We start from the raw sequence: 26,971 nt of genomic DNA on the forward strand, positions 1-26,971 counted from the left end.
TTTTCTGGTTTCCAAGCGGGGAGTGTGCTTTACCAGTGTATAGCCATCTGGTCCATTTTACTGCTAGTTTAGGAATTAAGAACTGTGTTAGAGCATTTAGCATTTAAAGGGTTAAAAACTGTATCCTTAAAAGAACTGTATGTTAGAACGTTTAGCATTTGAAGGGTTAAACGGTGTTTCCTTAAGAGATGGCCTCTGGGAAATGTAGTCTAGTTGTTAGTCCTGTATCTTATCTAGTCAGTGGGAGGAGCTTCAAAGTTTATTACAGAACATCCTGGCTACGTGCCAGGTTGTAAAAGCCTTTCTTTTAATCAAGCATTGAGTACACATCAATTGGCATCTGTAACAATGCCTAGCTGAGATGGAGAAACTATTCCTTTTTTACACTACGAAAATGGACAGATATGATTATGGCTGGATGAATCTACTGCAAAGTAAGTCTCTGCTTAGAATTCCTGGACAATAAATATTTGTTTTAAAACCTTTTCATGGAGTTTATGTTATCTGGATTGGGACTATAATGCATCTCAGTGCATGTTTCCAGAATAGTAAAAAAGGAGTAAAATATTCTTCATCTGCTTGGCTGAAGTAAAAAAAATAAAGCTAGTAGATTATACCCTCGCTAAGAGTAAACAGGATTTAATTCTCCTCCAAAAAAAGAAAGAAGCATTTCTAATGTTGCTTCTGGCAGTCTCTGGCAGTCTATTGTAATGGAGATGTTTCAATTCTTATTTCTCATGCCTCACACCAGAAAGCCAATGCCTCCGGCTGCCTGCCTATCATAAAGAGACTATTAACTCTATCTGCCTGACTAAAGCTGTATCTTTACTCAAAGTGAAGGAATATTGTGTGTTTTTCTCTTCTCTAACTTCTAAAAGACTCTACTTCCTCTATTCTGAGAAACTCAGCATTTCAAAGTGAAAAAAAAGAATTGTATTTGTATCACCTCTGCCTGCCCAGGTAAAACAGCTCAGCAGCGTGTCAAAGCAAGCTCACATCTCAGGCACCTCCCATCACTCTAAAACATCTTCTTGTCATAGCCATTTGTCCGAGTCTCCAAAGCAGAGAGCCTGGCCACTCAAGCTGTACAAGCACAAGTTGACGCCATGGTAGCTGCAGCAGGTTTACATGTAGCAAAGGAAGAGCAGCTGCTAAAGGAAAAAATGGCAAACTGGAAGACAAACAAAAGGAAGAAATGGCAAAAATGGCCATGCATCAGGCCAGACAGAAGGAAGAAATTGCCAAACTGGGGCCTAACAAAAGGAAGAAATGGCCATGGTGCAGGCCAGATATGAGGAAGGAATGGCCAGGGCTCAGGCCAGGCTTGAGTTTCTATGGCGTCAACAGGAGACAGAAGAGAAAGTGGCAAGAAGAGCAGAAGCTTCAGAAGGCAGTCCAAGGTACTAACTTCATGCCCAATTTTGAGAGGCCAGAGGGTGGAGTCTCAATCATGTTAAGGCCTATGTGAATGACCAGAACGCACTACATCAATAACAGGAGGAGGTGATGTGGTCAGCCACAGATCTCCCAAGGTCAAGTGACCACGGTGGTGAATCTCGACCATCAGATGTGACAGCCAGTCAGGATGCTGACAATGCACCACCTGAATGATGAGAACCCCCCCCCCCTCAGATCTGGAGAATCTCAACCACCAGATGTGCCAACCAGTCAGGAAGCTGACAACGTACCATCTGACTCACAAGACCTTCCCCTCAGATCTGTGAAATTCACCCCAACAAACCAAGATGCAAGGGGTGAGTGAATTAGCCCATCTACAACAAGAAAGACTCTTCAGCAGGTAGACATACAAGAAGTCATGATTCCTGAGCTCAATGCAAAGGCAAAGGAATTCCGGCCAAATCTTCAAGGCGATTCAAAGATGGATCGGCAGCGAGGAGAACAACCCCCGGCTGGGTCATGGGAAGATGCCATCACCAAGGAGTCCAAAGTCTGCTACGAGTGCTGTGACTCTACAGAACATGCGGCCAAAGCTTGTGCAACTAAGGTGAAAGGCCACCTATGCAAGAGTGACAAGCACCCAGGAGCCTTGCATTCAGACTCTGAGCAGCTACCATGAGCAACTTCTCCTCTAACCAAAGAGCTTCAGCATGGCTCCAAAGAGCACCCAGAGGTGCCCACCAAGGTCCACCACACGTCAGTATGTGGTGACTCATCGTTCCCTCGTTCATGCACCCAAGTCTGTTTAGCTAAAGGCTACCAAGATGGATGCCCAGAAGAAGCTATGAAGATGTACCGTAGTTTCCGGCGTATAAGACTACTTTTTAACCCATGAAAATCTTCTCAAAAGTCAGGGGTCGTCTTATACACTGGGTGCTGAAAATTTAGGGACAGGGCTGGCTGGAAAACCTGGAGCGGATCTTCCATTTAGTCTGCGCAGGGAAAGCGGGACCAATTGGAGAAGAAGCTGCAGTCTGTGATTTTTTACAGGCTGGGGTCTGGGCGTCTTTCCTTCTAAAGTTGAAGAGCAGCTGTAGTATATCCCAACTTGAAAGGCAGGTGGGGAAGGCAGCAGCCAGAGCAGCGGCTTAGCTCTAAGGACACATTTGACTCAGGAACTGGGCAGGCGGGCTGGAAAACTAGGAGCGGATCTCCCATTTGGTCTTTTTTTAAAAAAATCCCATTTATATCCTGCCCTTCTCCGAAGACTCAGGGTGGCTTACAATTTAAAGCACAAATCAATGTGCTTAGCAATAGCCTTCATTCTGTGTATATGCCTGTTTATTAGGGCTTTCACCCCCCCCAAGCAGCATTATTACAAAGTCAGCTTATTGCCTCCAACAATCTGGGTCCTCATTTTACCTACCTTGGAAGGATGGAAAGCTGAGTAAACCTTGAGCCTGGTGGGATGCGAACCTGCACTAATTGCAGGCAGCTGGTTTTACTTAAGGCTCTGCGCAGGGAAAGCTTTAGAGTGAATTAGGAAAAGTAAAAAAGTGAATTAGGAAAATAGGAAACGGTTGCTGGAATTGGGTATGTGTAGTTTAACGAAGAGAAGGGTGAGGGGTGACATGATAGCAGGGATCCAATATCTCAGGGGCTGCCACAAAGAAGAGGGAGCCAAGCTATTCTCCAAAGCACCTGAAAGCAGGACAAGAAGCAATGGATGGAAACTAGTCAAGGAGAGAAGCAACCTAGAACTAAGGAGAAACTTCCTGACAGTTAGAACAATTAACCAGTGGAGCAACCTACCTCCAGAAGTGGTGAATGCTCCAACACTGGAAGTTTTTAAGAAGAGACTGGACAGCCATTTGTCTGAAATGGTATAGGGTTTCCTGCCTTAGCAGGGGGTTGGACTAGATGACCTCCAAGGTCCCCTCCAACAACTACTTCTTCTTCTTCTTCTTCTTCTTCTTCTTCTTCTTCTTCTTCTTCTTCTTCTTCTTCTTCTTCTTCTTCTTCTTCTTCTTATTATTATTATTATTATTATTATTATTATTATTATTATTATTATTATTATTATTATTATTATTATTATTATTGTTTAATCCACTTGCACTGTTTTATGTTTACATGTTTGATGACAAACAGCCTTATGTTTATAAGTGACAGTTTTCCTACTAAGTACCTGCATGTCATAAGCATTTGAATTAAAATTACCATATTAAAATCAAATCTGATGTTTTTTAATTTTTATTTGGTGTGCGTTGGAAGAGGGGTAGTCTTATACGGCGAGTATAGCCCAAACCCTATAATTTAACAGGAAATGTAGGGGGTCGTCTTATACGCCCAGTTGTTTTATACGCCCAGTCGTTTTATACACCGGAAAATACGGTATGTATCAATAAATACACAAAGCTATTGCTCATTAGCTAGGTGAGCATTCTTCAACCTCTTTGATGTCCCAAGTGAAAAAATGTATTTCACGATATCAACATGCACTGTGCCACAGAGCACAGCAGGAAGGAAAGTCACTGGAATCCAAATCCAGTTGTTAGATGGGAGTTCACAGTTCCTATTGCCACCATTACTAGAACAGAACGTCTTACGCATCTAGTCGTTTGATGGAAGTCCATGGTTCCTACCACCGCCATTGCTAGAATTGGACTCCTTACCAGATGATTGCAGTCAAAGTCCAACACCAGAGGTAGCAAGAACCAGACCTCACCTGTCGCACCTGATGGATCACTTCCCTGCCCTGGATAAGATGATCCAGAGTGGAGTCATAGAGCTTGCCCCACCACTGAGGAAAGATGAAGAATGCTGGTATCTATCATTCTCTGGAGTGTACCACCCACAAAAACCAGGTCAGATGAGAGTAGTCTTCGATGCCAGTGCGCAGTTCCAAGGCATCTCTTTGAACAAAGTCCTTCTCATAGGGCCTCACCTCACCAACAGTCTGCTTTGGAGGGCTCCTCCACTTCAGAAAGGAAGCTGTAGCGATCATGGCTAACATCCAGCAGATTTTTTATTCGTTCTACATCAGAGAAGATCATTGCAATTACCTCTGCTTCCTGTGGTTCAGCGATGACCAGCACAGCCACCAGATAACAGAATACAGAATGCAAGTGCACGTTTTTGGGAATGGCTCTTCCTCTGCAATCGTTAACTATGGCCTGCAACACACCACCCGTATAGGTGAAGCCAAATACGGTGCAGATGCCAGACACTTCATAGAATGAAATTTCTATGTGGACAATGGCCTAAAATCCGTACCCACTCCATCAGAAGCCATAGATCTATTAACAAGGACACATCAGATGTTAGCAGCAGCCAAACTTAGGCTGCACAAAATTGCATCCAACAGCGAAGAAGTGTTGGAAACCTTCAATCCTGAAGACCACGCTAAGGGTCTACAGGACTTCAACTTTGGCACAGACGATCCTCTTATCCAACGCAGTCTTGGTCTGTGTTGGGACTTGAAGAAAAATGTCTTCACCTTTGGAACTCTAGCAAAGAACACTGCCTTCACAAGAAGAGGAGTCCTGTCAACAGTGAATAGCCTGTTCAACCCTCTAGAGTTTGCTGCACCCGTAATAGTCCAAAGGAGGCTTCTTCTGCACACATTCTCCCAAGACACCACAGACTGAAACAAGCCGCTTCCACTAGAACAGAAGCAAGACTGGGAGATGTGGCATGGATCCCTAAGTTGTCTCCAAAGTGCCCATGTACAGAGCAAGCATGTTCCCATTTCACTTGCCACCACAATGAAGAAAGAGCTGCACGTGTTCTCAGGTGCTTTAACAAAGGCAATAGCAGCTGTAGGATACATCAGAGTCTATGGTGGGGAGAGCTACAACATTGGTTTTGTCATGGGAAAGGTGAAACTAGCAACACAAGGCCACACCACACCAAGGTTAGAACTCTGTGGTGCCATACTGGCCGTAAAAATCACAAACCTGACAACAAAAATGATAGACCTTGAGCTACAATCCACCACCTTCTACACAAATAGCAAGGTGGTGTTGGGCTACATCTACAACCAAAGCAAACACTTCTATGTCTATGTAAGCAATAAAGTAGAAAGAATCAGAAGATCTTCAAATCCTGAACAGTGGCAATATGTGCCAACAGATCAGAATCCAGCGGACCAGGCTATGCAGTCCATTCCTGCTTTACAGTTGGCAGACTCAATCTGGCTAAAGGGTCCTGAGTTCTTGGCTCATCCAGATAACCAGACATCAGAAAAACCAGAACATTACAAGCTTCTAGATGCAGATAAAGAGAACAATGTTCGACCTCAGGTACCCAGCAGATCGCTCAAACAGAACGAGGAAACGGTTGTCCAGACCATCTACTTTTCAACAATGGTCGAGGAAACAGAGAAACTGCCCTCTAACCGTTTCCTAGAACCAGCCCACTTCAAATGCTCCTCCAAATGGAGACTCCGTATATTTGGCATACTAGTGATCATCCTGCTCACATGTCTTACCATCCTGGTCCTGTTGCTGAAGAAGACCGAACTTGAAAGATTGATCCTCGAACTATGCATATTGTGTCTACCTCATAATTACATTGTTTGATGTTATGCCTTTGTTTATCTCAGTTATAGCTATGCATGTTTGTATTTACCTCATAATTGCATTGTTTGATGCTATGTTTTTTGCTTATTCTAGTTAATGGTTAGTTAATAGTGGAAATTGTATATTTCCAAGCGGGGAGTGTGCTGGACCAGTATATAGTCATCTGGTCCATTATATAGCTAGCTTAGGAATTAAGAACTGTGTTAGAGCAAGTAGCATTTTAAGGGTTAAAAGCCGTCTCCTTACGAGATGGACTTCTGGGAAATGTAGTTTAGTTGTTACATGGTTATATCTGTGTTCTAATTGGCCACTGGGAGGGTCTTGTGTCTTTATTACTGGACATCCTGTTATGTGCCAGGGTTTTATTATCTCTCTGCATGAAGGCTAGGCTAGGAGCTCCGTAGCAGCATGTAACATTTACATAGAATGGGGAAATCCATTATTCTTTTACCTATGAGATGGGTCCAGATTACAATCTACATTTCAGAGGAACTTCTGCAATTACTGTGAGTTAATGTCTTGAGGATGCCTGAATAAAAGTAATTTGTATGGCTCATCCGTTGAGTTTATTCTGCCTGTTTCATGTGGAATCTAGCAACCTTCTCTGCATGGGACAGGACATCTGGAGACTTTCTACTCCCCATCTTTCATTCTACAAAGCAGTTCTCATTACTGATCATTCACAAAGATGTCTTCAGTCAATCATGATTCACAGTAGAAATGAAAATTTCACTGTATTTTGACTTTTCTTCTGATTGTTCCTGCTGAAAGCAAAATTACCCTGGCAAGCTTTCTTTCCCAGAGACTCTGTTTTGATTTACATTCCTTTCTTTGTCTCTCAGTTATCTATTCAGCCATGAGTAAATTACTATTCTCACCTAGTAATTGTATTGTGAGTTTGAAACTTGAAACAAGACAACAATCAACTTTGTTCACACAAGGTATTTTGGATTTACAAATTTATTACAGTTCTCTACACAATATTAAAACAAATATAGATGTTAAAAATATAAGGTATAATTCCAAATGCAACTACTGGGAAGTAAGTCACAAAGAACTTTAACATGGGAAATTATCATGTTATGGGGATGAAAGCTAGAATAAGAAAGATAACATTATTGTATGCAATGCAAAAAATGGGAATGGTTAACATAATACATAATAAAGCTTTCAGTCCAAAAGTGATCTAGAACTTTTCACAATGCACGGATACCTCAATATATAGTACCTTAAATTGCCTGAAAGGCAAGAAGAGTCAAACAATAGCCCAACTCTATAATTTTCATTCAATAGCATTTCTACAATATCAGCAAAGATTAGTTGATTTATATAAAATAGTGCCTCCCACTTCAAACTCCAGGTAGTGGTCCATAACAATGCCATGATTTATGGTGTCAGAAGCTACAGAGAGATTTACCCTTATTTCATTCCCACAAGAAAGTATCAATGTACTTTCAGAACATACCCAGGTTTGAAATCCAACTGAAAAAAAGACTCAGATAAGCCATTTCTTCTACAGTTTCCCATAGGGTCCACCACCTTCTTAAGAACCTGCCCTAAAAAGAGAAAATTGAAAACAGGAAAATAATAATCTAATATTGCTAATTCAGATGATGGTTTCCTCAGGAAAAGGTATAGCTCTGCTACCTTCAAAGCTGATGGCCAAAGCAGAAACCTCTCTCAAGGATGCCTTAATCAGCACCTTTACACAATCTCTTGTTTTAATATGTTTTCATCTTATATTATATTAAAAGGTAGGGATCTAAACCACAGGTATCTTAGCTAATTTCCAACTCCATCTTAAAAAGCAATTATTAAAACCTGATTTTTTATTTCATTTTCATTCATTTACTTAATCACATTAAAATATTTTTCCTGTATGCCTGAAAAAATATTCTTGTTCTAGTCTGCTGTAATTGTATATCTCAGAAAGACATTTTGATTGGACTATTATTCTTGCTGTATTAAAGCAATAATTACCTAATATTCATGGCATAACATTTTATGGGTGAAAAAATGAAAGGAAACACAGTAAGCAATATTTTTCATCTCAATAATTTCTTGCCAAAGCTAAATTGCTTGCAGTCATTTTCAAGAATTGTCCTATAGTACTGTACAAATGTGATAACATTTCTGAAACTCTTGCATTGTAGCCTCTTTGGTGTCCCATAGGTTTATTATCCTTATCAATTCAATCAATTTAGTTTGAAAAATCAGCACATTTGTTTTACTAAAACAATTGATCCACTGATGGGTGCTGATGTGGTTGCATAAAACAGCGCAAAATTATTTAATCTATTTTATCCTCTGTGGCTTGTCACTCCATGCTTGGGATTTCTTTTTGGCAAGTTCCATCCATGAGGGTTGATCTGGAGAATGACCAGTCTTCCTAAGTGGCTTTACATCTCCTCTTTCAGTTGGCAATGATGGCTGAGCTGCATATGGGGGGAAAAAGTTTCTATTACAGTATTTCTCAAACCTGCAATTGTGAAATGTCAAATAAATATCTGAAAATATGTGGATCACCGATTTAAACAGAACCCATTTACTATTTTTACCAAAGTATTAATTCCAAACTAAGTATGTATTGAAAATTGTTTTTTCATACTTCATCCTGTAGCGTAACTTTTGTCACAGGTGTATTGGTCACAAAAGTTCTTCAATAGGTATCTGAGTACTAAAATCTCCAAAAGGTTGGCCAGCTGGTGGTTGATCATACAGGAAAAGCAGGAGCTGAGGGAGCAAACTCACTCTGGCTAATGAATGTAGGGAGATGTAGCAGACTATCTGAAAGACCTTGTGGACCATCAGGGATCTACAGATCCTAGTCTGAGAATCCTTTTTCTGGAAACTCAATGTTCTGTAGTATCGGCTAATCCTCTGAGATTCTATTAGGCAAGGCTGGGCAAGAATTTGATATGTGAAAATAAACTATGAATACAATTTTTATATTGTCTACAAAAGTATTCTAGCACTAAATGTCAGGTTCATCCCATGCAGTATTTTTAGAGAATTAATGTTTTCTAAACATAATAAAGAGAATAAAGGTAAAGGTAAAGCTTCCCCTGCTCATGCGTGCTACTCGTTTCCAACTCTAGGGGCCGGTGCTCATCTCCGTTTCAAAGCCGAAGAGCCAGCGCTTGTCCCAGGACGTCTCCGTGGTCATGTGGCCGGCATGACTAGATGCCAAAGGCGCACGGAACGCTGTTACCTTCCCACCGTAGTGGTCCCTATTTTTCTACTTTCATTTTTACGTGCTTTTGAACTGCTAGGTTGGCAGAAGCTGGGACGAGTAACAGGCGCTCACTCTGTTATGTGGCACTCGGGATTCAACCCGCCAAAATGCCGACCTTCTGATCGACAAGCTCAGCGTCCTAACCCACTGAGCCACCACGTCCCTTTAATAAAGAGAATAAATCTGTATAAAAAGAATCTTCTACATAGGCCACAGAAACAAAACCTAGATTCTTCTACTCCTTCAGCAAGTGAACACTAGATCTTCAGCTCATCTGGATTACACAAGATTCCATATAGAACTGCATATACATTTACAGAAAGCACTTTTATACTTTTGACTATATATTTGAAACATGTATATGAACAAAATCTTAATAGCATGTGACTTAGGCACAAAATAATATTACTATAAATAGCAAATAAAAAGTACTATAGTAATAGTTAATGGGTCTACATATTGTGTAAAGGCATGTTTTGTTTAACCACAGTTTTTTAATTACCCACAATTGGTCAAATTGATACTGCTTGCCAAGCCAAAGCCCAATCCTATTATGGCTTAGTACAAGTCCCTGCATACTGTGGAATAATAGTAGCCCAGTATTTTGACTACTTTTTTCATACCAGGGCTCTGATAGGATGACAAGCTATTTCTTAGTGAAGAGTCTTGCATTTCCAGCTTTGTCTCTTTCTTTGTTTCTCCAACAGAAGCTGTGAATAGGGAAGGTGACACTATGTCCTGAGGCAAATCTGACTGTTGCCTTACCATTTCCTAAATACAAGTACAAAGAGACAATTAGTAAAGTTTTAAATAATTAATTTGGAAAGAGAATATGAGTGTAGTTAACAAACAACACATAGGTAAACAACAGAGGTGGGTCTCCTGCTCATATTTGAAATTATCTTGTTACCTATTACAGTTGCTGCACTCTCCACATGTAATGGACCTGTGGAATTTATTACCATAAGACTTGATAATTGGAATTTAATTCATGGAAGACAGATTTATCAACAGCTATTATAACCCTGCTAGATCAGGTAAAAGGAGTTGCTTATTCCTTTCCAAATTTATGATTTGGAGCCTTTTCAGTCAAGTTTCAGACCTAATTATATTACTGAGATGACAATGAATATGCACTGATAAACTTTGGTGGGACTGGGGTGGGAGTTATACATCCATTGCAGCTCTCCTTTATCTCTCAGCAGCTTTTGATACCATCAACATAGTACAGCTCTGAGGATTGGGAGTGGGAGGTGTACTGTTACAGTGGTTCTTCTCCTTTCTCCAGGGCCAATTCCAGTTGGCTACAGTAGAGGGTCTAGTTCTGGATCCCTGCTGTGTGGAATGCTTCAGGGGTCTACTTTTCCCCCATCCATATTAAACATCTTTATGAAGCCACTGGGTAAGGTCATCCAACAACATAAGTGAGGACACTGATGATATCCAGTTATCCAAGTACCTAAATGATTCTGTCAATATATTTTTCAGTGTTTGGAGGCTGTTTGGGTCAACCTTAATAAGCCCACCTGGCTACATCCCTGCCCTCATTTTTTAATATCTAACTTTAAATAGAGTTACATCCCCCCACACAGTGTTGGTACACAATTTGGGGATTTCTTGGACTCACAGGCCCTGCCATGGCCCAGAGGCCTTTTCAGAAATGCACTTTGGATGCCAATTTCTAGATCATGCCTTAGTGATCCCACATTTGAACTATTATAATAAGTGATGGAATGTAGTCTGGATTTCTAGGATGGAGGGAGCACATTGCAGAAGAATAAGAGGCAACTCAGTTCACATCATTTGTGTGAGAGAAAGAGGGTAAAAACAGCCCCTCTCTAATAGTTATGTGGAAAATAACTATATTAAGTAGTCCTTGCAGAACTCAGGAAATGTGTCTTCTGTTTTGTAGCATCTATCCTTGGGAACAATATCCCCTCCCTTTGCAAAGTTTTATGCAAAAGATCTAGCTTTTCCCTCAAACCTTGAAGACTGGTTCTTAGGTAAATCTGTTGGCTAACTTCTTGTTACTGATCTGTAAGAGGAAAAGGACTTATTTTGGACCTTGGTGCCTTACTGTGTATATTGATGTAATGTAGATTTTATCATTATTTTGCATTGCTGTTGGTTTTGGTTTTACTCAAGATGGGCAGCCACATAAATTGTATAGACTAAACAAGTATAGAAGAATAATGCAAAAAAGAAGAAGTTGTACTATTCATGCTAGGATGGAGAAATTGTGGTCATGAAATGCAGTGTTTAATAGCCTAAGGAGTATAATTTGTAGCAAAGGATACAAGTTGTTCATTTCAAATACAGTATGTAAGTACTTTGTGTACTTAAATGATTTATTTAGAGTTTGGGAGGACAAAATTCTCAACCTATTTGGCATTGTTGAATAGTTTATATGTAAATGAAATACACCCATACATACACATACTTATACATGCACTAAAAGAGGTTCCTGCTAAGAGTTAATTGTAAAGTATAGATGCAAAACAGCATTTGAGGGAGTAAATATACTTTCAGTGCATACTATCAAAAGTTGTCAATGCTGTTTATTATTTTAACACTTTTTAAGATTTTTGGACATCTAAAAAGAAAAAAAAACACTAATTTAGTATACTTTTGTCTGTATGGTAAAGCAAGAAGAGGATCATGAATGAATGATTAATGAATTTGAATAGAAGTTAGAGTCACTAAGTATGAAAGACGTATTTTAATCATATAGAGCAGAGGTCCCCAGCCTTTTGGGCACCAGGGACTGGTTCTGGGGAGAGGTTTTTCCACGGACTGGAGGGGGTGTGGTTTTGTGTGCTGCCTGCACCCATGGATGGAGCTTTGCTTGTTTGCATGGACCGGTTGCTGGCATGCTGCGGACCGGTCCCATTCCACTGACTGGGGTTGGGGATCCCTGATATAGAGAGAATGATCAAGGATTGAATTACAAAAATATCTGAAGAAAAAGCAAATGGATTTAGAACAATGGGAAAACAATAAAATAATGGTTGGGTTGATCCCAAAAGAGAGGTCAGAAAATAAATCAGTATATTTATATTTATTATTTTTACAAATAACTCAAGGCAGAAAACATCCAACATATCTTCCTCCTCCTATTTTCCCCACAACAACCCTGGGAGGTGAGTAAGGCTCAGAGAGAGTGAGTTGCCCAAGGAAACACTACAAAAAGGGACACTATTTTTGTTAGAAAGTGCTAGTATTAATAAAGAAAGGAATTGGAGCCTTTGTGGGAATTTGGAATTTAAAGGGCAGATCATAGTGAGGATATCTTATACATTATGAGATTTTACATTCTGACTGCAAAGGTGGCATGATTTACATGGCTTTGATTCCTGATTTAAAGTGGGCATTTTTTCCACAATGACATACATATGCATGTACAATTGAGCAATTTTATACTGACAATTATCAGTATAAACAACTCATTCTAAAATGTTCAGCTTATGCTGTCTTGGTTATAATAGCAACATTCAGAAGTGACACACTTGAGATTCCAACTTAACATTGGTGCCTAATTTGAATGTTTATTTAAGTGTTCAACAGATACACACTTGCAGAATGAAAGAAGTTGTCCCAAAGGTGCTTTTTCAAGAGGCAACTGGATTTTCTTGTTTTTTCTTTGAAGACATTTCCCTTCTCATCCAAGAAGCTTCTTCAGGTTTTTTCAAAGAAAAAACAAGAAAGTTCAGTTGCCTCTTGAACAAGCACCTTTGGGACAACCATGACATGGATGACTGAGAATCTCCATAGACAATGAAAGAAATAAAATATCTAATAAAGATCATTTTAATATTCACAAAGCTACACTGATACAGAAGGAGTGGCAATATATCTAAAAGTGTCTCAAGTGAAAGACAGACTGGCTTATCCCTAATCACAATAAGGCAGACACATTTGGAAAAATTCAAGGTTTGGGATAGGTTGGAATACATATTCAACTGGAATAGAAAGTAGCAGGCCATCAAAAGGAGGATTCTCACTCAGCATCAGCTTTGTATGATGTCATAAAGGTTTGTTTTCCTGCATGTACCTGGGATATACTGCATTTATCTGGAATAAGTGCAGGAATGGTTTATATTAAACTATTATAACTAAAGAGTTATATTAAACTATTATAACTAAAGAGTTTGGCTTATAAGGAAATTCAAATTCCTAACCAACCTGACCAAACTGTAAGGCAGGTGTCCCCAACCCTGGTCCACCATGCCCCCTCCAGTCTGTGGAAAAACATCTCCCAATGGGACTGGTCCCTGGTGCCCAAAAGTTTGGGGGCCGCTGCTGTAAGGAATATAAATTGATACACCATTTCCCCATAATTTCCTCATAACATAACATATAATCACAGTTTCATGACGGAGATGATAAGACACCTGTCATTACTGGCTGAATTCTCTGAAGCAGAACAGGTTTAGCTGATTGGATTAAAGAGTATCAAGGCTTAGAGGACTGATCAACAAAACTGAAAGAACTGCCAGTGAGATGACACACACCAATCAATCAATGGTAAATTACATACTTCCATTGTTTTCTTCTCTTTTATTTGTTTTTCTGCATCTGCTTTATCCGGTTCCTCTGGCTTCTCTTCTTTGCTAAGATCTTGTTCAACAATCCTTTGCTTTTGCTTTGCTATGCTAATCCAAGCTGGCATTTCAGTTGTTCTTCCATAATCTGTAACAGTCACAAGAGGAGACACACTTGTCTCTGTTGAGATAAGATTTAGGAAGATTATTATAATGGGTTCTCCTTGCCTTTTAGAACCATCTTCCCAAGGCACAAAGTTAAAAAAAAGAGCAAACCTTGTCTTGTAAACCTTACAAATGTCTAGCAGTATTTCTAAAGAGAAATATTCACATACATCAAACATCACATACATGCCAAGCTAAGAAATCCAGAGCTGATGTAGGTGTATCATTTCACATACTCACCCCCCAAAATTAGAGCATCCGGACCCTGTTGTCCTTTTGCATGGTCCTAAAGACATGGTTCTGTCACAGTGTCTGGGAATCTGAAGGCATAGCTGAACCCATGCTCTAGTCATATTGATTTCTTATGGGTGAATATGTTTTCTCCCTAGTTGCAAATTATATGTTGTTTGTTTTTATTTTTATATGATTTTAATTATTGTTAGCTGCCCAGAGTCATGAACTTGAGATGGACAGTCATATATACTGAGATGACAATGATGATGTTGATAATGTCAAACCTTATAATGTAAAAGTAGACACTGCTGATATAGTGAAAATAATTGCTGTTCTTCTACAGCTGCAGTTATTCAGAGCCAGAAGAAGTAAAAGAAGCAAGAACAACAGAAGTTCATAACTTACCCCTTCCAGGAAATGTCATTATGTATATTTGCACCTCTGATCTGGACTTCCTTTCAGGTCAGTTATTGAGATTTTAATAAATTAACACAGACTATAGTAAAGGAGATAATTCACATTGATACTAGAAACTAGAGTTAAAGCAACTGGATGGGACTGGATTATGGGATAATGGGATAAAAGAACAGTCCTTATTCCATAAATCATGGATCAAGAATTCCTGAGCTCTTATCTATTTGTGGAAATTACCAGAAAGGCAGAACCCCCCCATGTCTCTCTGCCCCAAACAGAAACAAAATCTGCAGAAATGCAGATGTGATAATCTTGTCAGAAAGATTGGACCCAGGAAGATTTGAGCTGATGGGATTAGAAAGACAAAGATCCCTAGAATCAACAATACTGCAAACCAAAAATATCCAACACAAGACATCTTATTAAGCTGTGATATGCATTTAGAGAAATAGGAATCCCAGAACATCTCATTGTTTTTTTGCAAAACGTATACACTAGCTAGAAAGCCACAATTTGAATGGAATATGAGAAATAGATTGGTTCCAGTTCAACAAAGGAGTGAGGCAAGGCTGTGTACTCTCTTCTTTATTTATTTAACTATATCCTAAATATATTTTGCAGGAGGTTGGATTGGAAGAAAATGGTTTTAAAACTAATGGAAGAAACATCAATAACCCGCACTAATGACACTATTGTAATACGTGAAAATGCAAATGTTCTGCAAGCTCTAGTTATAAAACTCAAGGACCATAGTGGAAAAATGGAAAATATGAAAGTGACGAAAATAATGAAAACAGCTATAGGCTTGCCTGTTAGAATTGATCATTAATAATGAACTAAAATATACCAATCAAAATCAATCAAAAATAAACCACAACTACCACTCAATTGGTTAGAAATGAAAACCTTAGAAAAAAATTGTCAGAATCCATTTATATCATATTCATAAATGTATGTTTAAAAAATTATCCCATGGATTCTGCCATCTCCCGAGGAGGAAGGAAGGAATGTGGATTCAGCCTGCCTTAGGCATTTCAAAGATTCAGAGAAGCCTTTTGAACTGGGGGAACAAAAGGGGGGGCTAGGATAGGAGGTATCTGGCTTGTGTCTCCTTTGAAGGAAAAGAGCAATAACCATAAAATCCCAAAGTTCCTTTTGCCACGAAAGGGATGACACGAGGTAAATGATGAGGGGCTGACCAAATGGGGTTAGGGAAGGGGGGTTGAACAGGGAACTCTTTAAAAGGTTTCAATTTGTAGAACAATATTAGATCCCGTCTTGCATTCCCACAGCCAAGCATGTCATAGTAAAGATTTCTTTTTGGACTAGAATTGGCTCCAAGAGTTTTGTCTTCCTAAGACGTGGTTTGGGGTGGGTCCTGACAAAAATATTCAAATGCCATGATCTGATTATAACCACAAAATCAAAACTGGGCAGACAAATGTTTTCCTGTGACACTTTATGGAAACAAAAGTTCAACTTGGAAGGAATAAGACAGAAAGTACCGACACTTTTGAACTTCAGTATTAGTAAGTTTCCTGGGAATACCACAGATAGCCAAGGAAACAAACAAAGCAATACTTTTTTTTACTTCTTCTCACATTGACATCTTCCCCAAATGCCACTTTGTTATTCAGCCAATGAAGTGTACAATGACCCTTGTTTTTTCCCCTACTTATTTTCATTATCCTGCCACTGCAATAAATTTTGATGGCCAAGACTCAATTTCAAAACATTTTCCTTCTTCCTTTTATTTTACATGGCTATCTTTGTGCTTCTTTTAACAGATGTTTTACTCCTTATTTTTTATCCTAAATTTCTCCAGATACAATTAAAAATCATTGTGATGTTGCTTTTTGCTCCCCCTCCCACCAAACACCCCCCCACATACCTATTATAACTTTTTTACTGGAACAGAATATTGTAATTGAGGCAACTAGATATTTCACCAAGACATACATACGCAAAGCACTTCTGGACACTTTACCAAAAGTGTCCTTGAGTAAAACCCATGAACATATCTGGTAACAGCCAATATATTTTTGCTTGATACATACTGATATACATTTGCTTTCAGGTAGCAGACTTGGCTAACAAACTTGGCCAGTTCCATCTATATTTTAATTCCAGTTATTTGAAAATATGAGTGTTGGTTTGTTTCCCTCCTAACTAGTTACAGTTATAAGTCATGGTTAATTCTAAACAAATAGTGTGTTGAACTGTCTAGAATATTAGTCATATTCCCAAATAGGATGAAATAGAAATAATGGAGTACTGTATAACTCTTTGGTTATAACATAGTAATATGTGTAGCTATATGTGCACTCTCAGTATATACTTTAGTTTTGTCCATAATTTTGATGCCTTTTCCACCTGCTTCCCAAATTTCAGTTAAATCCTCATGGAACCTATACAAGAAATAATGTCTCCTAGGAATTTTCCAAATTAGGAAGTATGTACAGTTAAAAATGTGCAAAATGATGAAGAGATATACGGTACTGAAAAACAGTACTTCCAATAATTTAATTTACTTAAAATCAGTATCCTCAGAAAAGATTCTGCAGAATCCCAAGGATGGGTTAAAACAAGAAGAACATAAGTGGTAGCAAACTTTCAGGATACAGGAAAGCAGATTTTAATAGTTTTCTTTTTTAAAAAAAATCTTGAAAATATGATCTAAATGCCCAGAATAAGGGAAAAAGTAAGGGAGACTTTTCTATCTTTAATATCATTTACGTAAAATCTAGTGACTCTGTGACTTCATTTATTGCACTAAACCATGGTTTGCTGAATAAGTGATACACACAAATATATAAATATGTCAAAGTCTTACCAGGCACTTCGGAGGGATTTTGTTTCTTTTCCATATTTCTGCTTTCTGTTTTAAATTCTGGATATTTGGTTATCTTTTCCTGCTTTTCTGTGCTTGTGTTAAGGCTAGTAATACTGGAGTGTTGTAAAACAGGTTTTCTTGGCAGTGGAGGTTTTATGCTACCCTGTTCAGAGGATTTTAATTTAGTTTTGAAACTTTCATTGGACAAATCAGTAACATTTTCATCCATTGTCTTCCTGATTTCTCCTTTTTCAACTTTCAGTGAAGATAAAGTCACTTCCCCTTTTACTAAATTAAGTTCAGCATTATCTCCTTTACGTTCCTTTGATTCCTGTCCAATGTCTCTGTATTTCAGTAATAAAGATGTGGACCTAAGTTTGACTTGGAAGGGATTTTGCCCCTCAGAGCTTGAATGGCTTGGACTTGACAGCTGCAGAAGATTACCAAAAGAGTTGCTCAATACTGGTTTTGAATCCAAAGGCTGTGAGGCAAAAGTCTTTGAGTCTAATGCTCTACCAGTAATATCAGATTCTAACTCCAATGAAGATTTCTGTTTATTAATGCATCTTTTTTTCTCTTGTGAAGAATTCATCTCAACATCCTTCTTTGTCTTTTCACAATTTGTGGAAAAATTTACCTGCATGGCAAGAGGCTTCTCACGCTCTGAAGCATCCGTGTCCAGGCTGTTAGATCTAGATCTCCACCGCGCTGATGACACTGAAAACTTTCTCAATCCACAAAGGTCATTGGTTTCTTTCTCTGCTTTCCCACCCAATATACCATCAGATATAGGTGGGAGAGAGTCTTCATCATTAGATTCCAGTTTCTCTTGAGTTGCTTTCATTTTGCCTTGACTCAAAGAAGGCCTCTCTTCCAGTGAAGAGTTTCTGCATGAAGCCAGAGAAATACTACTGTTCTCTGAATGGAGTAAATTAGGAAGCTGGGAAGGATTTGTGGATAAAGAAATGATAGAATTGGCCAATAAAGATGTTCTCTGTGTAGCTTCCTTATTAGAAACACTTTCCAAAGGTTCCTTAGCATCTTTCAATGATTTTTTAACTGATACATCTGATTCAGCAATCACATATTTTTGGGCAGGGATATTTTTAGCAGGTCTCATGTCATTTTTGGATAGAATACAAGAAATCTGTTTATTTTCTTGGTTTAAAACACTTAAGGGCACATTACTTAAATTCTTAGGAGATATCTCTAAAGTTTCACAGTGGTCTTTGTCATACTGTGAAGCAATATTTTCTTTGGGGTCAGAAGCTGAAGATTGCCTTACAGTGTATACTAATCCCTGGACAGATTCGCTGCCCTCTGAAGAGTTCTCATAGCAATGTGAGTCCATCAGAGAAGTGGAGTGTGATGTGTAAGTCTTTTCATCTGGGTGACTCAAATTAGATTGAAGCTCGGAGGAAACCATATTGGACAAAGCTGTATTGTCAGTCAGTTCCTGTGGACTGGAAGTCACACCTTTGTAGGACTCTTCAACCAGCACTTCTTTCCCAACATTTTCATCTTCCTCAAGAGTGCAGACCATGTCTTTCTGAGATTCAGATAATTTCTTCTGTAAGAAACAAAAAGAGCTTGCACCTTTTCTCTACATCACAGCAGTACTTTTTTTAAAAAAAGATTAGTTACTCCTAAGATGGAAGTATCATTGACAATAAAAACTTTTAGCAACCTAAATTAAAAGAGTTTATTGTGGAATTTTGTGATTTTACTCACTTCAACAGTATGAAAGATTTTCAAGAGGTAGTGGTACATGTGATGAAATTCACAAGGCACATATATAAGAGTGGTCACTATTTCCCTGTGATTTCAATTACATTTCCCTTTGAACCAGTTCCCATTGCATTTCACTGTTCAAATGAACCATGAGTTCGTGTGCTAATAAATTCAGTAATCATTAAGATGTACAAATTTTGTTGTTCTGATTGCAAAGATTAAGACAGTCATCATTTGGAAATTGTTATAATTCAGAAAAGCCATCCTACTATCCAGGAAACAACTCTCCATTGGTTATCTCTAAAAAAGTTATACATTCATTTTTTTCTTGTATCTACCTGGAATATATAATTTTTTCATTACTAATTAGGAATCATTATACAATAAATGGAAGAGAAATACTGTCAGTCTCTTACTCTCTTTCAATCTTTAACAACTAAATAGTAGGACTGTAAAAAAGGAGATTTGGAAGTACCTCTGAACCTTTAAAACAGCTGCATCTTTAAACATAAGAGAATATTTGTAGTTCAGGGTTTAATTGGAGAGTCCTTGGTGATCTCTGAGCTTGGTTGTTTGCTTGCAAATGTTTCATTACTTGACTAGATAACATCATCAGTGAGAGTGAGTGTTCTAGCACTACCTAGGTGGGTAATGAAATATCTACAAGCAACCGAGCAAGCTCAGAGAGTACCAAGGACTCACAACCACATCTTTGTACAGTAGCTGCTTCAGAAGCTACTTCCATATTCTTTGTATGATTTGCATGGAATGGTCCTACTAAATACCAAATCAATGGAATTGTTTTTATGTAAGAACTGATTATTTCAAAACTTCTTCATTCTTCATAGTGCTTTTTAAAAAACTGCATAATTTCAGCCTACAAATGTGGCTAACTTTATTTTTTACACTAGATTTTTTATTGGAAGTGTGCAATATTTTGAATTTAAAGGCAAGAACGTATCTTTGAAATATATGATGAGGCAAATGTAATAGTTATCTGCAGTTCCTTGAAGCGCTCATGCCTTTCCTATGATCATACAGCCATCCTCTGCACTTGCTACATGATGCTAGGAAAACACGTATGGTTTAATGAACTGCAGTGGAGGGCTAAATAGTATACCACAATATATCTTTTTGTCTTCACATAAATTAGAATTCAGTGTTACTTCTAAACATGTCCTTATAATTCTTGTATCTACCTACTATCTATACATTTTCATTTTCTGTGTAAATAATTGTAATATAGTCTTGGACTACTGTCTTTCCCCGAAAGTAAGACCATTGGGCTCTGAAATAAGCAGAAGGTCTTACTTTCGGGGAGGGCTTACTTTTTGCTAGTACCAGCACCAGTAGGCCACGAGCACACAGGAGTGGGGTGGGGCCTGTTAATGGGATGGAGAAGCAATGCGGCGGCAGACCAGGTACAGTACTGGTATGGCCATAGTGGGTGCGGCAGAAAGGGTGCCAAGCCTGGCGCTGGGTGAGTTGGCCCAGATCTTCCCTGTGACCTCCAGAGCACCCCCACACACACACACTGCCAGCCTGCCAGGGCCCTTTGCCAGTGGCCACTGGTAGAACTGGCTACTGCCGGTCGTGCCCTCTCCATCCCACTCTCTGCTTGCCTGCAGCCTGAATGAATCAAACCCTCGGTGAGCCCCAGCCTCCACCCACCCTGCCTGCTGGCCCTACTGCTGCTGGGACATTTCTCAGCCACATTGGGAGCGGTGCAGCTGCCAAGTGGCTGCCCGTGCTGCTGGTTTGGTTTGTTGCAGCCGCAGGCAAGCAGATGGTGGGACAGAGAGGCGGGGTGACCGGTAGCCACTGGTGAAGGGCCCTGGAAGGCTGGCAGCAGGGGGGGCGCTCCGGCAGCCACAGGGAAGATCTGGGCTGACTCACCCCACTCCGCACTAGGACTTACTTTTGGGGCTTATATTAGGCCCACCCCTCAAAAAAATCAGCTGCGGCTTACTTTTTGAGTAGGGTTTACTTTCGGGGAAACACGGTATTATAAGCATGCTGTGTACACCCAACTACAGTGGTTTATTCAAGCTGTAGCTTAGCATGAGGTGTGAAGCAAGCTTGTAACTACAATATTAGGCTTACAGGGACAGGAAATATGAATCCGTATAAAGCAACTTTTTAGGGTCCTAAGAGTATAAATCCTTTTATTCAATGGATTTCTATTCAAGTGTTTCCTTCCACTCACTTAATCACCATATGACAGAAAATACTCACATAACTAGTAATACAGGCAGTCTTCAACTTATGTCTTCAACAATTGAGCCCAAAATATATATTGCTAAGTGAAACAGTTGTGAATTTTGCCTTGTTTTACCTTACCACACTTGTTAAGTAAATCATTGCAGTTGTTAAGTTAGTAACATGATTGTTAAGTGATTCTGGCTTCCCCAATGACTTTGTCAGAAGGCTGCAAAAGTTGACCATATGACACTACAACTATCATAAGTATGAGCCAGTTGCCAACCATCCAAATTTTGATTATGTGACCATGGAGATGATGCAACGGTGGTAAGTGTGAAAAATATTCATAAATCATTTTTTTCAGTACCATTGTAACTTCGAATGGTCACTAAATACGAGATTGTAAGTTGAGGACTACCTGTATTTCAGGGTGCACCTATTCAATAGGACTGTGCAAAGCATTAGAAAGGCATTTATCACAAAATGCATTAGCATAGTGCAGAGGTCACCAACCTGTGGGCCACGGCCCAGTAGTGGGTTAGGGTTAGGGCATACCCCCTCACTTGTGCTAGTGCCATGGCTGTGGGGTGCAAAAGCAGGCCATTGCTGCACCTTGGGGCACAAAAATGGGCCACTGCAGTGCCTCAGGGCACAAAAATGTAATGCCGCTGCACTGCAGGGCATTAATTCACAAATATTTCTTCTTTCAAATATTCCTCTTTCAAATGCTTCTCTCTCTCTCTCTCTCTCTCTCTCTCTCTCTCTCTCTCTCTCTCTCTCTCTCTCTCTCTCACTCTCTCACTCTCTCTCCCTCCCTCCCTCCCTCTCCCTCTCTCTCATCAATTACCAAAGGTAGTCTTCTTATTTTACTAGATCTCTGGTTCCGTGGTTTTATTGAAAGCTTGTGCTTAGCAGCAGAATTGTCCAAGCAAGAGGATAATTCCGGAAGAATATCAAAATCAGCGGCAGGCAAACAGCTGCTATCAAATGTTTGTTGAGTTATAATTGTAGCTTTTGGATGATGGGAGAACAGCTGACTTTCTCTAGAACAGACTCTTGAAGGACTTTTTGTGACCTAAAGCAAAGGGAGAAGGGGAATAGCATCAAAGCAAATCAATAAGAATTTTAAAAGAAAACAAAATAAAACCAAGAAATTCCTAAATGAAGTTGCAGACTTATTTTGTCATCACTAGAATTAACAAATTATCCATAGTTTGTTTATATCTGTTTATATTTTTTCTGTAAGTAGAATTTAATTTTCCTATTTTATTTATTTATTTAAACTATGGGGGAGTCACAACTATAACAAAAAAAGGAAAACAAAAAAAAAACAGGCCCCTAACTTGGGAATAGCAAGCACTTTGCAATTTGCTGACACAGATTATTACATTTCAATTTTTGCTACAGCAAAACAACAAATAGTCGTATTGTACATTAAAAAGTAAGAGTTATAATACTGCATTAGAAAGACAGGCATAAAAATTTTGGTTATGATAGATGTTTAATCCTAAATCAGAATACTTTTTAAATAGAATAATATGGGGAAGCCCATGGTCCCACAGATGATGCAAACGGCAATCCCTGTGTTCAATTATGTTAGTTGCAGCTTCTGAGAATTGTAGTTAACAATATGTAGAAGGTCACAGGTCTGCCCTGTTTATGCTGCAAAGAAAGATCTAAGGTCACCTGGGGAAATCAGGTTGCACAAATATGCAATAAGCAACTTTCTAATTTCTATGGGATATGGACTTTTTCCAGGAAATGTTCCAAAATATACACAGAGAAATATATATATGTGTGTGTGTGTGTGTGTGTGCGTGCGTGCATAAGAGAATAGTCAATAGCCTTCATCAGCCAAGTAGTTGCAATTTCAATTGTTAAGGGGGGAATGTGGCCAATCAATAAGAGAAGAATAATAGGGCTACTCAAGAGACCCTGGAGATAATCATTGGACCTGTACAAAATTAACTTTTAAAAACAATCTGAGGGAAATAGTTTAAAAACTCTTTCTGTTTGGGTGACTGCCATCTTAGCAAATAAAATATGCCTGCATTTGTTTCCAGCTCATTTCTTCCTTAGCCATGTTTGAAAGAAAAATAGATGACAATAGGTGTAATGCAGCTAATGATATCCTTTAATGATATGCTTCATTAATCACTGTTAACAAAACTATTGCAACCTGTCCCTGCAACCTTTCTGAGGCATCCCATGAGATATTACAGCATTGCTGTGAAGTATAGATACATTTAAATTACCTGTTCTTCTTCTTCACTGCCTGTTCCAGCTAAACTCAAAGAGCTATGATGCTTGTGAGAGTCTGAAAACTGTGGGATGGAATGAGGAAAAGTTTCAGTATCAGTTGACAATATGAAATGAAATATAAACAAATGCTATAGTCTCTACTATGCCAGTATTTTTTTCAAACTTGGCAACTTTAAGTTATGTGAACTTCAACTCCCAGAATTGCCCAGCCAGCATGCTGTGCTATATAAACACAATATTATACAAACACCACATAGGCAACAAGAATATTTCTATAGAGCTCTAAAAATTAGGAGAAATATGTAAATATGACAGTGGAAACTGTTTTTAGAAGAAAGCTGACCATATTTTCTAGTATTTACACAGCTTTCTTTAAAAAAAGATATCAGAGTAAGGGATTTTTATGACTGATGAATTAAGTGTTCTCCACTCAGTCTTGAACCAATCCCTCTCCTGTTAATATATCAAAAGAAGGGAGAAAGCACTACTTTAACATTGGTATAGCTCAAAAAACGTAATGTCTATCTCACTCATGTACTAGAAATGAAGTAAAGGTAACATTATGAGAAAAACTACAGGAAAAAAAAGATGTTGTCAAGACATGTTTGTGCTGTGATTAAGTGAAAGTTGGAAAGGCTTTCAGATTAGCTGTCTTTTTGTTTCTACTTCATTTTTAAAAACTTTTGAAGCTGTTCTTTCAGAATAGTATCACAGTCCTGAAGGAATCAAATAGATCTCCAAGAAATCTACTACAATAAATATTCCCTCTATCATTTGACATGATTCTAGGATATTCCATTTCTTACAGTTATTTTTGTGTTTATGCATTTTTCAAAACATCTTTCTGTTAGTAAAACAGGATCTTATCCATAACATACCAAAAAAATGAATATTTTTATTATAAACTTCTGTCATTTAGTATTACTACAAAGTGCAATATGAATTCAGATGACAAATACAATCAATAATTATAAAATGTTTTCTCCAATTTATCCTACTTTTGATGTATTGGGATTTAGAATTTCTTGTAGCAAATATGTTTCTGGTGGACTCCTGGGTAAACCATCATCTTCTGAACTCATTCCAGCATCCTCTTGTTTTTTGGAAGGAGTTCCAAACGGATAAGAGAGGCCCATCTTCCAGTTTTGCTGGAGTTTCATCTACAATACCAAATATTGAGTTTTAATATATTTATTATACTATTAAAAGAACAGATTTGCTTTCGTAGATGAAAAAAAATGATGTAATCACCTGCTGTTCCTAAAATCACAAGTACACATTCTTTTTGTGCCGTGCAGAAAGATGCATGTGGATGATGTCATTTTATTCTGCCTCTTGCCCTTTACCTTATTTGACTATATACAAGGAGAATGTGATTTTATACAATGCTTACATACCGGTACTACTAAATTATGATGTTGTAAATAATAAACTAAACAATGTTGATCTTGCCCTTGAGACCCAAGGCTTAGAACAAGAGAGTTTAGTAGCAGGAAGATGAACAAGCAATAATATTCTGTTCAATTACTAACAAAGAAGGACAGGATGTTTGTTCCAAAACTATGCAGTGAATGAGCACATCCTTACTGCACTGCCCAAAACGTACCTTTTGGCTTGCAGTGTAGATCATGTGCTACAGTATAACCATCATATAATCACCCTGATATTCAAGTTCCTTAGATGACTAAATTCTCCACATCATTAATTTTATCCATGGGCTGTTAGGCTTTTGAACGGGAAATAATTTTTATAAACTTTATGCATAATTGACTTGTGAGGCCAGTGTGTTGTGCAATTAGTTCACATGGTGTAATAAGATGGAGGGTTTGTGTCACTGTAAGTTGGGTGGTGGGGGCACAAAGGGAGGCTCAGCCAATCTCAATGTATACATGGTTGTACTTTGACAATAAAGGTTCATTCATTCATTTAAATAAATCCTATTGGAAATATTTCTGTTCATTCATCTGTTGAATATCTTACTGTCTATACCAAAATCATATTCAAATCTGCAATCATACCAGAAATGAAAAAAATCTGGAAATAATGGAAATCAATTATTTCAACAGAATTACCTGCAAAGTCCTAATTCGATCAGAAACATTTTCCTGAGAAAATACTCGAACTGGTGTAGGTGGTTCTTGTGGAGTCTCAGAAATGAAAATGCTGTCATGTGACAAAGCTCTGTTTCCCATAATAGTTCTGTGCATCCTAGGAGAATATGGAAACCTAATTAAAACAACACATATTTAAACCTGGTCTTTCTTTTCAAGTAATGAAGTCTATTTAAAATGCAAATTTGAGTAGGAATATAATGAAGGAAGGAATGGCTGAAGAAAGATGTTCTATAACAGTATATGATGTATTTTGATCTTCATAATTTTAGATACAGAAATCATTTTTGAATACCAGGTCCACCAGAGATCTAGATTCTCTAGGTAGAACAAAGTATAACCCATAATTTAGTCAGAAGGATATAACCAATATATGGTTGATGAATAATTTGGGATTCAGTCATAAGAGATGACCAATATGTTTGCAGAACTGAAAAGGATTCTAGAGAACATTTCCAAATCATGTCAACAATTCTTCAGGTAACTTTAGACCAGTCAGCTCCAAGCTGAAGTTGTCAGCCCCACTAGGTAGATTAGACCAAAAATCAACTCCATGCAAATGCCAAAACTAATTTTATTGAGATAGGCTATGAAAGCAAAATCTTACAAATCTGTTCTGTATTTACTCCTAGTTTAATGAATTAGGAAGGTGTCTGTCAGAATTGCTTCTGAATATTAACTAATTCTGAATTTTAAAAATGCTTCAGCTCCTTTTAACTAGTTAACAATTCTTGCATATCACTATCAAGGTCATCTTCCTTACTTTCTACACCAACCAAGACTCTAATGAGAACCAAAGGAGCATTCCTGTTTATCAAACTTTATATAAAAGTTTATCACCATCAATTATTCTACACTAGTTACAAACTTATGATTCTCTCCCACAGTTTCTGAGAATCTCTACTTTATGATTACTTAGATAATGTTGTTGTTTAAAAACAGTTTTTAATATAGATAATCATTATGCTATAAGTGTCCTTTTGTGGCTTGCTATATTTGTTACAGGAGATAATTTTGTCCTAACAAAGAAAATATAATTTTCCTACAAATATAATACATAGGCATCAGAATAGCCCAAAGCCCTTTCGAAAGAAAAAAATTAGGGGCAAAAAGCAGGGTGCTCCTTGTATTTATTGCAAGGTTACTTAAGGTAAGTTTCATAAATTTCTATGTCTTTGCCGGTTGATGTTAACTTATATTATCCTTCCAAATATTAAGACTTAAAATTAAATATTTCTTCATTAAATAAATGTGCTATAGCA

General features: G+C 38.2%; 1 protein-coding gene across 4 annotated transcripts in view; it reads right to left on the bottom strand.

Annotated features, from left to right (window-relative positions):
* Positions 1-6,945: 6,945 nt before the first annotated feature.
* Positions 6,946-26,971, bottom strand: part of CRACDL (CRACD like) — a 49,119-nt gene continuing 29,093 nt past the window's right edge. Inside the window, exons 5-12 of one of the 4 annotated variants that reach the window (XM_083361540.1) lie at positions 25,671-25,806; positions 24,597-24,758; positions 23,592-23,660; positions 22,184-22,411; positions 17,404-18,970; positions 13,754-13,938; positions 9,840-9,987; positions 6,946-8,416 (exon numbers count right to left, since the gene is read on the bottom strand). In XM_083361540.1, the coding sequence (XP_083217666.1) occupies positions 8,277-8,416; positions 9,840-9,987; positions 13,754-13,938; positions 17,404-18,970; positions 22,184-22,411; positions 23,592-23,660; positions 24,597-24,758; positions 25,671-25,806 (2,635 nt within the window). In that variant the 3' untranslated portion in view covers positions 6,946-8,276. Of the gene's footprint in view, positions 8,417-9,839; positions 9,988-13,753; positions 13,939-17,403; positions 18,974-22,183; positions 22,412-23,591; positions 23,661-24,596; positions 24,759-25,670; positions 25,807-26,971 lie in introns of all 4 variants that reach the window. The other 3 variants (XM_083361541.1, XM_083361542.1, XM_083361539.1) reach the window with 3 other exon arrangements.

Source organism: Vipera ursinii (assembly GCF_947247035.1).
Source record: "Vipera ursinii genome assembly, chromosome: 4".
Lineage (NCBI taxonomy): Eukaryota > Metazoa > Chordata > Lepidosauria > Squamata > Viperidae > Vipera > Vipera ursinii.